The following is a 14,124-nucleotide window of genomic DNA, read 5'->3' on the forward strand; positions in this document are numbered from 1 at the left end:
AGAAGCAAGTCAGCTACATCAGAGGATCACAGAGAATGTATACCACGCTCCCATGAATATGTCTAATGCCAGGTATTGTGCTTCTCGCCCACGTTGAGACATTTTCATTATGCAGTGTAATTGAATGGCTGGTGTGCCCAGATGCTCACAGGAACGATGGATGCTTTACCGTTACTCGGGCTGATATCGATTGCCTTCCTGTCAGGATGGTGAGGAAGGCGGCACTGAAGCAGTCAGACTCCTCCAGCCCTGAGGTGGGCTACCGGAGGAGCAACCCCAGCCCCAACATGAGACAGAAACGAGGTATGTCTGCTGTGGGCATTAGCTCAGGACTGTGTTTTCTCAGCTTCCTCAGCCTTCGTTCAGCCATCCAGTCACCCCGGCTGACCCCAGGCCTTTGGTTATTATTTACTTGTGGGCAGCACCTCAGCAGAGAGTGATGTAACAGGTACAGTTTCACACCTCGGGCACCGTAGGACCTGACAGCTCTTAGCTAATGAGAGAAAACATGTCCTGAGCAAATGTGTCAAGGAGGGCATTTTTGAACTTTAGTGGTGGTCAGCTGCCAGAGATGAGCAGCTCACCGAGTAAGTGAATCCGACAGGTATTTAGCCCTGTGGATGACAGGGCCATCACGGTGCCGTCAGCTAGACCACTGCAGACCGGTTCTCTTCATATGTGTGAAAATCCATGATGAAAAAAACCTTTGATTGAGCTGGATTCATGAAAACAGCACATAAAGGTGAGAGTCAAAAAGGGAATACCTCACAGGCAAAAATGAAAAAGTGCAACATATCTGACACACTGCTGTGACGTAAAAGCACACTCTAAAACTAACTTGTAATTGTAGACAAAAAAATAAAAATGGCATCTAGTGTCAACAGGAAAACATAAAGGGAATTCTTAAAAGATCTGATGCATATGTTGCAACTTTGATTTGCTCTTTGTAAAATGTTCTAACGATTTCTGAGTCATGTTACACTTCATATATGCAGCAGTGGTACCACCCTGTCACCCTGTCCTCATTCGTGTCTGAAGTTAAGCAGAGCTGTACTTGGTTAGAAATGGGATGGAAGATTTCCTGGAGACTAACAGGTTGCAGCTGAAAGTGATGATGGTGAGCCAGTGGGGGAAGGAGTATGCTCCAGTTCAGTAAAAGGGAACCTGCCAGAGGATGACTTTCACATGAGACATTAAACTGAGATCCGGACTCACTGTGGTCATTAAAGATCCCTTGGCACTTTTAGTATAGAGTAGGGGGGTTCCCCAGTGCCCTTGCCAAATTCATTATTATACACTTTTAGCCATGCCATCCAATAATACCCCAGTGTAATTGGCTAATAATTCCCTACCTCTCAACCGCAGTCAATCTGTGGTGAGCACTTTAGCACAAAAGTTGGGTCTCATACATTGGTGATGGTTGAAGTGAATGATACCCCCTTTACTGTAAATTGCTTTGAAATCCCTGAAAGTTGGTGTGTTAATGCAATACACTGTTATTTTAGTTGTATATAACCATTCAATGCAGGTACTGTTCTTTGCACATATGAGTTTCACGGTGTCTATATAACACAAAATCACATTGACATCATTTTTTTAAATTACGACCATCAATGTGCTACTTAAAGCTCTGTCTGAATGTTGCAATCAGATTTCACCTGCTCATCCAATCAGAGAGCAGGAGGACATGCAAATTGAATTTCATAGTAACAGTAAATTATTCATCCATCAGTTGCATCTTACAACAGTGTGTACTCAGCAGCAGTCGTGGAATTTGAACTCCAGAGCAAGAGATATTGTTGGTACAGAAGTGGTTAGATAGGCTGGTCCCTAATGGATATGCATGGCAGGCAGCTGCCTTCAAGCTTGTTTCATATGTATGTGTATATTGAACATTATAATACTTGTAGGTAAAAGCTGTTTTAAATTAGTGGATTTAGTACATTAGTGGCCTGTGCCCTCACCATCCCCCCTCCCTTCTCTCCCTCCTCATGTTACTATTCAATCAGAAGCGTTCTTGTTACAAAATAATCAGTAGTCAAATGGCACGGGAAGGACACACATCTAAAGTTACTTACTGCCTTATGGATTAAGCTGTAGAAAAGCATGAAAGTGAACTGCACCACTGTACTTTCAGTTAGGCTTATCCATAATGAGGCCAAGACCCATAACGCCTGTCCTCCATTGAGGATTCACTCCCAGCCCACTGAAGTTGCTTTGGCCACCTGTTCTGTATATTTTCGGAAATGGTGTTGTAAGCCACGCTCAAGCAGTCTCTGTGATGCACTTCCCACCCTCAAACAAGTGCTTGTTCCACCTCATTCAGGTCCAAAAAGCACAGATTTGTTTATTCAGGGAGGCACACTAAAGCAATCTGTCTGAATTCAGGGATGGATGTGACAACTTTGACACCAGCACTCACTTTGTGAAATTTGAACTGAGAGGCTGGCGAGATGATTCCCAGAGCCTGTCAGAGGTTAGAGAACTGTGTGTCCTAGGACCTGCGAGGTGATGGTTATGAAAGCAAGTAAGGTGAGATATCGCACAACTGTTTTACAGCAGGTGCGAGTGAAAAAAGGCACTTTGTAAACCATCTCCTGAACATGTCAGGAAAGAAGCACTCCTTTTTAATGACTCTTTTCCTTGGTTTTCTGACATATGTTATGAGTGATGTGCTGAGGACCTCAAGCTGTCCATGCTGTTGATATGTTGAATTCTGACTCTGAGACTGTTTCATGCAGATTGTGTTTTGATGATGCTTGCTGATGTTGATAATGGGACAGTTAATTCCACATGGTGAATAGCTCGAATCAGCGTCCAGCTGAGTAGATTATGCAATATAGATCACAGTCAGAGTCATGTTCAAAGAGTTCTGGGGCAAGGCGACCACAGTCCCATTGGGTGTGGTTGAGAAAAACAGATTAAGAACCATCTGGCTACCGCATGACTTAAAGGAGAACTCAGGTCAAAAAATAAAGCTGGATGTTATGTATCAAGCACGTGTTCATACCAGATTCACTCTGAACCATTTCCTGTAAGTCTGTAGCCCAGCCATCTTTGAGTTTATGATGCAAACTAGTACAACCAGTGGAGTTTTCCATTGGAGTGAATGGAAGAGTGCAAAATCCTTCATAAAAAACACTGCTTTTTCCATGGATGGCTGTCAGTGGATATTTTTACACATTTTACACCACAGTCCAGTTGAAGTCATCTTAGGCAGTATCTTCTGTTGCCACATGTCAGCTGCAAACATTTGAACATTCCCATCTTAAATGTTCTGAAAATGTACTTGCAACTGCTTTTCTCTGAGACCTGTTTGAGGTGAATTGGTATTCATGGAGGTCCAGGGGTGGGAAGAGTTCCTGGCCCTTGCATATTGATTCACCATCATTTCCACCTGGCTGGCAGCAGGGCCTCACTCCCATGCTTTGCCTATCTACACTTGGTCCTTCTCCCTGTCTGGGCTTACAGCATTCTGACACCCAGGGACACCAAAAAACACAGCTGAACTGCACAAGTACCTCTAAAGGCAGTCATGTTCACAACTGAGCCTGAAAGCACTGCCAGTCCAGCTCTCAAGGTCCGGATCTGCCCTCCTTTGATCCAAGAGGTTACACAAGGTAGCCTGAGAGGATATGAGCTGAACTGTAATTTGTCGCTTCTGTGAAGACTAAATTGGTTAAGTTGATCAATATTGTGCAATGCTAATCAGCCAAGATCATTAGATTAGCATTCCCAAAATGATGACCATGTGAAGCTATGGCCAATACATGCTGGACAGCGCCTGCAGTGCTCTTGGGCCTGGTTTTAAAGCCACCTGCATGGGGTGTCAGTCTCACTCTAGCTCCCTGGATGCAGCCCTCACCTCTTCCTTTCCCTTTCCTTCCCCAGCGGATGCTTCTGCCAGCCGTAACTCTGAGCAATCCGCTCTTGCTAAAAAGCGCTTCACATTGCAGGGCCTCTCCAATCGCAGGTCTCTACCCCAAGGTAAAACACCTGAGCCTGTCCCCCTGACCAATGATGATGTCATCATCGTCATCATTATCACACACCCTGGGTCTTATAAACCCCCCTCACCAGTTCATCTAACATCCTACCCCCTCAAAGCATCCTGTGTCTGTCTTCTTTCAAGGACTGTTAAAATTACAGGCCTCCTTCTCCGCTAAGGTCTTTGATGGCATGTTGCGATGAAATGTACTTTGATGGTGTGGTCAGAAGAAAGCTTGAAAACATGGAGCACTGAACATTAGTGAACAAAGGAAAACATTTTTATCCTCGTATGAAAAAACATTAAAGCACAGTTCTAGAAGAGTGTTCACAAAATACTTACATCTCAATTTATAGTGTTTAAATACTGTATAAAGTTTGGCATTTTAAACAATGTCAGATATGTTAAGAAAGAATAATTTGATTGGATAAGGAGCACTGTATGGCTTAGTGAATGATGTGAGAAATCTTTTATAATTGATCAGAGATTTATGCTTCTCTGCAGGCTTAGCAACAGTTCTCTATTTTAACTTTATAGGATGTTTGGACCATTATAAACAATATCAAATCTCTGGGCAGACATTCAACATTAAATTAGCATTAACAAGGCAAATGGATTTGCAATTTAGATGCAAGATTGCTCATTGCTTTGATACATTGCATGTCTTTACCAGTTGGAGCTATACTAAAAATATAGCTCTTGAATTTTCTAAATGAGCCAAACGATTAGTATGCTGAGTGCAATTTGTTGACTATTGATGACTCTACCTAGGTAAGTCTTTTTATTATGGAAAAAGAGATAGCTGAGGACTCTGATAAATGGAAACATTAAGCTATGTTTTGCTGCTTGTTGGCCTACTGAAGCAACACTGGACTGTGAACTTTGGTTGTCAATAAATTTAATCTTGTTAGCATATCTCCCATTGATTTTTCTTCTGTGCCTGTGAACCAGCCTCTGCAGTATGAATCTGTGATTTCTATATATCTCTCCATCCTCCCTGTCTCTCTCACTTATATCATATGTTCGCCAATCCCCAAATCACCTGTCTGACTGTTCAAACTCACTAAATGAAATGACTCTGTGGAAATGAATGCTCTTAAGCCTCCCTGCTTTTGTGTAGGGGATCAACAGTCACAGTTACGCCAAGTCAGATAACAAAAATCAAAAATCAATCCTGAAGCAAAAGCCTGATCCTCCAAGCAATTTGGTCTCACAGTTTCCCACTATTTAAAAGCCTCTCTGTATTCCTTTGCCTCCTTGCTTTCATTTCTCTGGCTGACTAATTGCTAACCCTTCGCTGCCTTTCACTTCAGAGCCTCCATCTAAGGAAACAGATGTCACGCGCCGCTTCTCTTTAGCATCCTCTATCAGTGCTTCCGCCACTAGACGCACAAAAGGTACCTGATTGCCTGCTGTTACCCCTCCTCTAATATTAGCCACTTTTTTTTGGCTGCCTAGAACAGGTACAGACTGGTTTGTTAGAGAGCCTTTGCCGAGAGTCAGCTGAAATAATGAAACGAAGAGGGAGGAAAAACCCAGCCGCTCTCGGTAGTCATAAACGTTTATGAAATTCATGAAATGCATAAAAAAATCAGACTCCTATCGAAAATGAAAAAAGGCAACAACATTGAATATTAAAGAACTTCATTGGTAATAATCTGCGAATTTTGATAAGCTGACATTTGGAATGTGGAGTGACATTCACAGCAGAATCACAAATGCAGTTATTGCTGGAATTTAGATGAGAATTTCAATTCTCTGAAAAATGCCTTGCCTTCCTTGAACCCAACTGCTGCCTTTGCCCTGCAATAAGAATATTTCAGTATCTTATAGGTGATGAAGGCAAACTATTAGGTTGTTATAAAGAATGTGTAATGAGATTTTTCAGTCAAAAGAAAATGTCTCATATTGATTAATGTCTTATCCTTTGTATGCATTGATCTGTTCAGGTCCTCTATCTGGTAACCTTAAAACCAAGAGACATGAAATTAAGAGTGACCCCACACCACTGGGGTATGAAGGTATAAAATGATGCTTTTGGATTATGCATGTGGACCTTTGACTTCATTGTGAATGTTGGTAACTACCATGTGTTATTATGTGCCATGTGTGCTACTCTAGTTGTTCATATGCATGGTAAATAGTATATTCTAATGCGGGTGAGGGGAGAACCCTTATAATGCTATCTCCATTTAATCTTATGAATGTGATCACATGAATGGCATTTTAAATATATTGACTGTATACTGTGTCACATCATATCTGTAATGTAGGTGCATGTCATGAAATATGTGGTGTGGAGATATTGTTCTGATATTTAGGAAAATATGCTGTAGTTGATGTTGCATGTACACAACGATTGCTAATATGTCCAAAAGTTACAGATTATATTTGTTAGTAAAGGGTTCAATTTCCTCCCAGATACTTTACGTGATGCTATCCCAGCAGAAAGCAAACGTAACAGTACTTCAAGTACAGATTCAACTGTCCCTAGATCTACCTCTCAAACAGGTAAACTGCAGTGGAAAAACATCACAACATAATGCTTTGGGGTCTGTTCACCATGCTCTCATTATTTGGTCTTTTTTCCCCTGTTGTGTCTCGTGTATGGTCTGGTGGCACTTACTTTATTTGATTATATTCTGTGCGCATTTTAATGGTGTTGCGATTTTTTAAAAATTTAAACCGCCTTCTTCCTCTTCATTGCTTTTCTTTTGGGAATGGGGTGGGCACCCAGCATGGCCAGGGTTCCATCATGTCTCATTGTGTCAGTGTCGAATCATTTCCTTTACATAACATATTGTAATTCCTGTGTGTCTTAGAGAAAAGCGGGGCTCATCTTGATGTTGTTTTCAGGATGGACCCAGAGGCGTCTGCCTTCGATGGATACTGAAGACTTTGAAACCATTCCTTCCAGTGCTGAGGATCTTTCAAACTCCTCCGACGCTGAGGAGGAGTGCAGTGATAAAAATGTAAGTTGCGTTAAATAAGACCTGACAGGTAAATTCGCCCATTCCCTGCTTTGGTTTTAGTAAGCCCTCTGAATCCCCTCAAAGAAGACTTTGCTGTTAATTATTTCCCACTATTACTGACGCTTGTTAACACAGACTGACGACTTGACATTTAAAAGACAAAAAGGGAAAGAGATTAGCCTTCTGTGGCTCTCTCTAGCGGTTCAGTTGACGGGATTTCGCCTTCAATTATAATCTGTCTGACGTATGAGCCTGGATCTGTTTTAGCAGAAGTGCTGCATTGACAGAGGAGAAGGAGACAGTGCTTTTTGATGATGTAAGGAGAAATAAAACTGATTGCCTCCACCCCACCAACTCCCTACTGTGTTCTCTTCCCATTCCACTCTCTGTTAGGGGGACCATGACCAGTTTCGGGTTCAGTTGACATATGAGGCGAAAACAGCGCAGGACCTGTCTTTGGAGTCAGGGGATTTAGTGCAGTTTCTGGAAGAAGCGGAAAATGGGCAGTGGTAAGTTACAAAAGGGCCACCCTATTCATCCCCAGCATTATACACACAGTGGGGCCACATTTCCACTTCCACAGAGAAATACAGGGAGTGGCTCCGATGAAGTGAGCAGGTCAATTCAGACCTAGATGTTGGCCCTCGCCTTATTTGCTCCATATTAGGGGACCTCTGTGTCATGGTTAGATGCATGTCAGTGTTACTCTTCATTTGGACATAATCAAAACAGATTCCCCAATTGTAATGTGTATTATCAGGTGGCTTATGTCACCTATGGTTTATGAGGCTCTTTCAGCAGGTTCTGTTAATTGAAAGTAATTTCCTGTAAGGTTTCCATTATGCACCAGCTAGGATATTACACCCTACTTCGTTGAGTGAATGTATATTTCATATTGGCACTGGAAACATAAAGTTTAAATGAATAAGAGATTTCACATTCAAAGCTTTCCTCTCCACAAAGATCTGTGTTTGCTACAAATAAAAACAGCCTCCAGAATCCATTGCAAACACCAATGGATGAGAGCGTATCTTAGTTTCACACAAGATTTGCGATGCATTTTGGAGTGACTAATACCCTCTTACATTAATGCTTTACTTTATAATGCTTTGGATATACTCATATTTCATCACCTCATGCATATTTCATCTGTAAATCCATCTTCAATCATCTGCATCTTAGGGTTAAGCACTAAAAAGTCTGGCAGCTCCTCTTACTCCTTTAGTTGTCTAAGCTTTACAGATATGAAGAGTTTGGGAGGCTTTTAGGAACTGACATCAACATGGGGAGACCTTTGTCAAATATATTCCCTTCACATCCTGGCTTTTAATTGCACAAGAATTTATACACTCAGTTTACTAATGCTTGTGAAGTTTTGATTTTTGTCCATGCTGTCCTCAATGTAAGTGGATTACTCCCCAGAGTCTGAACACCTGTCCACTGACAGTTTCATAGCTACAAGCCAGGCAGAGGATTGCAGATCCTCAACTGACTGTTTACAGCATGTTTTCATCAGAAATTGAGACAGCGCGCCTGCGAAATCCTGTTATTACTCCAGTCTAGCACAAAATGTGCAGAAGTTCCAATGCAACTGTACGTTGGTCCAACACCATTATGCTAAACCAGAGACAGCTGGGAAGTTAAATGCATATATGCAGCCTGACTTAGGACAGAAAAAGTGTCAAAATCTCTCCTTAAACCTAAATGTCTGATCAAAACACTTTCAAAAACCCTGCAAAAAACAAGGGTGCCAGAAATGGAAACATTTGATCTGTCAGCTTGTTTCTCTTGTAGATATATCCCAGTGACACTTCAAAGAAAAGACCACACAGAACTCAAGACCAAATAAGATGTGAATATGTGATTTTTTTGTAGAGTCAAGGTCAACATGTTTCCTAAGCAGCAAAAAATCTATTTCCAAATTACTTTGAGCATTTACATACTTGTGTACGGCACTTCAGCCTTCAATTAAAGCAAACATTCTCTTTCGTGTGTTTTAGGCTAGTCAAGAACCTTATTACACAGAAGACAGGGCTGATTCCTCCCAGAATACTGCAGTCAGCAGGAGGAGCTCACATTTACCATAACACGGGTACTTCCAACTAACTCATCCATTACATCTTAAGAAGCAAGCCCATAGTTCCCCCATTCTCAGGATAAGGAGGACTGTGGAATTAATATTCTGGGTATAAAATCAATCAGTAAAGCATGATGTCACTCAATGCTGCATGTTCTCTGTCACCACTGACCATGCCCTTGTACTGTTCACCGCTTTGCTTGACCTGGTGGCTTGGAGCTCTGTCCTTTTCATAGCATGTATTCTTTCATGGCAAGAACAGAGAAGATATCCAGTTTCATTACTCTGGGAACACAGCTCCTGAGGCAGTTTGAATGTTTTGATTGAGTTTTACTCACTAACGTTCAGACTGAACTCTTACAAGTGGAGTCTGATGTAGAGTCCTAAACAGTACAACTACTATTCACCCATTTTGATGCCATCTTTTTAATGTGTTCCATCCTCTTTTTCATGTTACGTTCTTCACTCACAGACTTGAATTTGTGGCCGGTGGTCAGATTTGTTTTTCCACTTTAAGGTAGTAATTAGAGAATCCTGTTGCTTGAAGACACTGTAGGTGTTGCTGTTGTTTAACTTACTGTCTGATCTGCAGCCGTCTCTCTGTGCTTGCCAGTTGCTTGTCACACAAAGAAACATCGGCCCTCCATGTGTGTTATTGCTTTCTCTCTTTCACAGATATCTTCAGCGATAGGTGTACTGCTGCTTTAGTAGACACTGAGGAAAAGGAAACTGATTTTGTGGGGAAAACAGCAACAGAAAACAGACTAACTTACTGAATCCAACTTGCTCCACTGTCCTACCTTTGGCTTTCCGCTTAAAGTTGTGCCATTTGTTCATGGAAGATGCAAATTCCCTCCCTTTCCAAACTTCTAGAAGGGGGCCCTTTTTAGCTGCTGTGCCCTCTGAAGAACCACAGGAGCCAGCTACCATTGTGGGGCTATGTGTTTTACTGCTGTGCTCAGCCACACTGAAAAAATCCCTCCCTCCCAAACTCTGTGTCACCTGCGGTCATTGAGTGACAAAGCCATGCACATACTCAGCTGCTGTGCCCTCAAAGGATCAGAGATCCACCCGGACTGGTGCTTTGCGCTTTCATTAGCTGTGCTGCTGTGCCTTTGCTGTGCAACACCGATAAATTACCTGGATGGCACACAGCGTCACTGGGAGGGACACGATGAGAGAAGAGGCAGGCGGAGAAGCCTTGGCACAGATGTCATTTGCTGAAACGTCTGATCCAGGTTCAGTTCCAGAAATGCCAGATCCACGGTCAGGGTCTGAAATGACTGATCCAGGGTCATGGGCTGAAATGACTGATCCAGGGGCAGAGATATATTTCAGTTTCAGATGGATCATCTGTTTTTGTAATTGCTCCCAACTATACTGTCCTGTTGATTCCTATGTCAGTAGAGAGGACGTTTTAAATTCTTGTTATTTTTTATGTTGTACTGGATGTTTTTTTTCAGACCAGTATTGATATAGTGTGAAGCAAATAAAGCCCCTGCAGAAAACAGGAAAAAAAAAAGATTGGCTTCTCAAACTGTGCACACATTTCAAATAAAACATTCTTTGCAAGGCATACATTTGTGTCCACTGACTTCAAGAAGAAAGAATCCCTTCTTAATGTAATTCATATAAACTTGTTTTCATTCAAGTGTACAGTTTTGCTTCTATCTGATGTATTATATCTGGAAATGTTGTTCATGGCTGGTTTAAAATTATCAGTTATTACATTTTCCTCTGAAACAGCACCTTATTATCTTGTTTTGAATAAGACTGGGCATTTTCTTTGAGCAAATCTTCTTTTTATGTATTTTTATATCTATGTCTATTTTAAGAATATCATACCATGGTGAAAAGGGCATTTAAATGCAACAATTTAGCCAATGTGAAATTTAGTGAATGTTAAAAACACAAATACAAAAACTTGCAATATGTGTTTTCTGTTTCTCATGAGTTTTTGCATTTTATGGTTGCTAATTTTAGTGTTTCCCTTAACAATAGTATGACAACAGCTGCAGACCTCCCCCCTTCCCAGAACATTGTCCAGGGGATACATGCTACATATAGGACTGTAAAAATCAAAATGGCATTTCACTGTTATGTATAGTGCATACATGTTAAACATTGTTTGAGACATCTTTGTATAATGTACACATGTTACTTATTTCCAGTAAATGGAAGGCTAATAGAGGGTGGCAGGAAGCTTTCTAAATGTATGATGACAGTTAACATTGATTTAAACATATCATTAAAACAGTTTACAGCACTTGTGCCGAGGACAATGACATTTTGTTTATTTCAGTTTTAAAGAAATGATTGTAATTTTTCTTAGCCTATGACAGGAATGTTAAGCACAGGTCAAAACTGAAATGCTTGATCTATCTTTGCCATTCATGATCTTGTTACCAAAACTGTATTTGTAAAGGACTCTGGTTCAAAGCCTACTAAATGAGACTTTCTGTGCTCCTGACATTTGCTTAAGAATTTGTACTGAGCAAGGAAGGCTGTGCATGTCCTTTTAAGTAAAAATTGTTGAACTGATTTTCTTTTTTTTCACTAATTCAAGCTATATTTAAATGTATTATCATACTGTATACTATATTGTTATTTAAAAACAAAACTACAAACCTGAATCCTGTGTTTTGTATGGACAGTGTCATTGGAATGAAATGTGTATATTACCCTTCTGCACATTTTACACATAGAGAGAAATACATGGATTATAAAAACTAATATTTGTGCACTTCTTTTGTTGGTGACCGATGCTGCGTTAGCTATGGGAGCTTTCAGGCAGCACAGTATTATAATTTCACTCCACCTCCTGCTACATCCTTAAGGGAGGAAAAAAAAACATTAATGTTAGACTTAAAGCATCATGTATTCTCTCACTTGGTGGCTGGCACTAGCTTTTTATCTGCTTTTGTCTTCTGAAAGACACCCACATTACAAATTTCAAATATTGGTGGCACTTTGAGATGCTTTGTTCCTGGTGTCACGAGTGTCCTGTTGGCCATGACATGGCATTGTAACTGTTGCTATTATCAATAACTGATTAGAACCAAAACTTAAACCTCGGTGGATTGAAGTGAGTCAAAAAAGAGCCTTGTAAAGCATCTGTTGTCCAGTAATGGAAGGCTGCAAGAATTTATGTCTGCTTGGTTGTACACAAGTAAACAAAAAGATACGATGTTTCAAAGGCTGATATCCATTAACCATTGAAACATTAGTCACCAGCTTCAAGGTGTGCTTTGTGCAGGAAGGAAGGAAATTAAAGAAATTGCTGACACTGAATTCAAAGCATATTGAAGTGTTCACTCTCTCCTTCATGGCATTGATTTTAGGCATATCACCTCCTGGGATAAGGTGGTTACCTAAATCCGTCTAAAAGTGTGTGTGTAGGATATCTTGGTATTTAAACAATGGATCAAGCACACTGTACTGGCACACTGCTTTTTACTTCTGTTCTTTAATAAAAATACATTCCAAAGACAGAGATGTGTTGTGATGTTACCAGAAGGATCATAACCTCAACATAAATATACATTCATAGTCAATCATCTCATAAGAGCTAGGAGAGCAGGTAAAAAGACCAAGGGGCAAACTAGGGTGAGAGAAGCCTCTGTAATATTAAGGTTTGTGCTGCAGACAGTGCCTTTCAAGTTGCAGGCATAAGGTGAGCAAAAGAGGCAGTGACACAAAGAGCTGGGGACGTGACAGGCATACAGACTGCAGATCAAGATACCAGTGCTCATAATGCTCCCTCCCAGGCCTGGCACAAGTCTGCAGATGCCTTCTGAAGACAAACACAGCCAAAGAGGTCTGGAAGGGATTCATCATCAGCATTTACCTCATAAACTGATTTTCAAAAATGGGTTGGGGCAGTGCAGAGATAGTTTAACTGTTCTGTTTTTACTTCATAGTCTTAAAAGAGAGGGGAAAAAAAAACAAAAACATTTCTCGATTATCGCACAGTACTGCACCTGCACCAACTTTGATTGGCTTCCCGTATGTCAATGTGTGCTTGGTGGAGTAATTTTTACCCCATAATTATCCGAGGTAAAGTTTAACATGTATAATATTTTTATTCGGCTAAGTCTAATACAACAAGCCATCGATCATGATAAAACCAGAAAACCTGCAATCAAAAGTGACCGAGAGGCTTCTGAATTTTCTTTAATGTTATCACACAATGTTAGCTATCTAGGTAGACTAGCTAGCTGGCTAGCAGGCAAGAGCCTTCATGAAACATGAGTTCAGAAAAAGCAAGTAGCTCACTATTGGCAACGGAAGAAACTAAACCACTTAAACACAAATTTCCTATGCAAAATATAAACTAAAGTACGAAAGATGTGTATTAAAAAACAAGCTAGTTATGCATGCGAACACTTGCTAACTCGTAGGGCTGCTACTTGCTAGCTCTCAAACTGAGCTAATCTTAACTGCATTCCAACAGTTATGCTCGCAGACCTCCGCGCATTGCAGTTTGAACGCACCAGCCAATAGGATACGTTTTCAGGCATTACTTCCGTCAAGCTATGTGCCCAATCAGCCTGCAGCTTTTGTGTTGGTCTTAATTTTGAATTTAGGTGGAGTCTGAAAGACATGGTAGCAGTAGGACAGCTGAGAATCATTGAGATTTACTGTTACATGATTTCGTTTAAAAATGAACTGTTTTGTATATTTAGGTGTTCCACAATCTAAGATTTACTCTAAATGTATCTATATATAGATTATTTTTGAGACGCATGTTTTAGCTGCGCATTCGACGGCATACAGGTGTTTCTGTCAGTGTTTATTTGTAGCTAGCCAGCGAGAAAACTGACGTTAGCTAGCTGCTTACCTGGGCGCTTTACGGGTCATTGTAAGAAGTTCCTGGAACCTAACATTTGCTTCAACTTAAGTTTAATTTCTTCTTGGTAAGTGATTGTGTCTTTCCGCTCAGTGAGTTTTGTATAACTTGTCTTTTAAATCACAACTTATTGAAGTGGTAGCTAAAGTTACAGACTAGCTAGGTAAACAGTAACGCCGGCTTTTATTTAGCTAGCTTTAGCTAGTTAGATATGAATCTGGTATTCGGTCACATTTGG

General features: G+C 40.8%; 1 protein-coding gene across 6 annotated transcripts in view; it reads left to right on the top strand.

Annotated features, from left to right (window-relative positions):
• mcf2l2 (MCF.2 cell line derived transforming sequence-like 2) overlaps positions 1-10,778 on the top strand; it is a 73,681-nt gene extending 62,903 nt beyond the window's left edge. For 3 of the 6 annotated variants that reach the window (XM_036515750.1, XM_036515759.1, XM_036515767.1), the window contains exons 25-33: positions 3-72; positions 206-303; positions 3,892-3,987; positions 5,302-5,385; positions 5,938-6,009; positions 6,410-6,499; positions 6,845-6,960; positions 7,354-7,469; positions 8,961-9,139. In XM_036515750.1, the coding sequence (XP_036371643.1) occupies positions 3-72; positions 206-303; positions 3,892-3,987; positions 5,302-5,385; positions 5,938-6,009; positions 6,410-6,499; positions 6,845-6,960; positions 7,354-7,469; positions 8,961-9,066 (848 nt within the window). In that variant the 3' untranslated portion in view covers positions 9,067-9,139. Of the gene's footprint in view, positions 1-2; positions 73-205; positions 304-3,891; positions 3,988-5,301; positions 5,386-5,937; positions 6,010-6,409; positions 6,500-6,844; positions 6,961-7,353; positions 7,470-8,960; positions 9,140-9,712 lie in introns of those variants that run through there. The other 3 variants (XM_036515784.1, XM_036515775.1, XM_036515793.1) reach the window with 3 other exon arrangements.
• The last annotated feature ends 3,346 nt before the right edge of the window (positions 10,779-14,124 follow it).

Source organism: Megalops cyprinoides, chromosome 2 (genome assembly GCF_013368585.1).
Source record: "Megalops cyprinoides isolate fMegCyp1 chromosome 2, fMegCyp1.pri, whole genome shotgun sequence".
Classification (NCBI taxonomy): Eukaryota; Metazoa; Chordata; class Actinopteri; order Elopiformes; family Megalopidae; genus Megalops; species Megalops cyprinoides.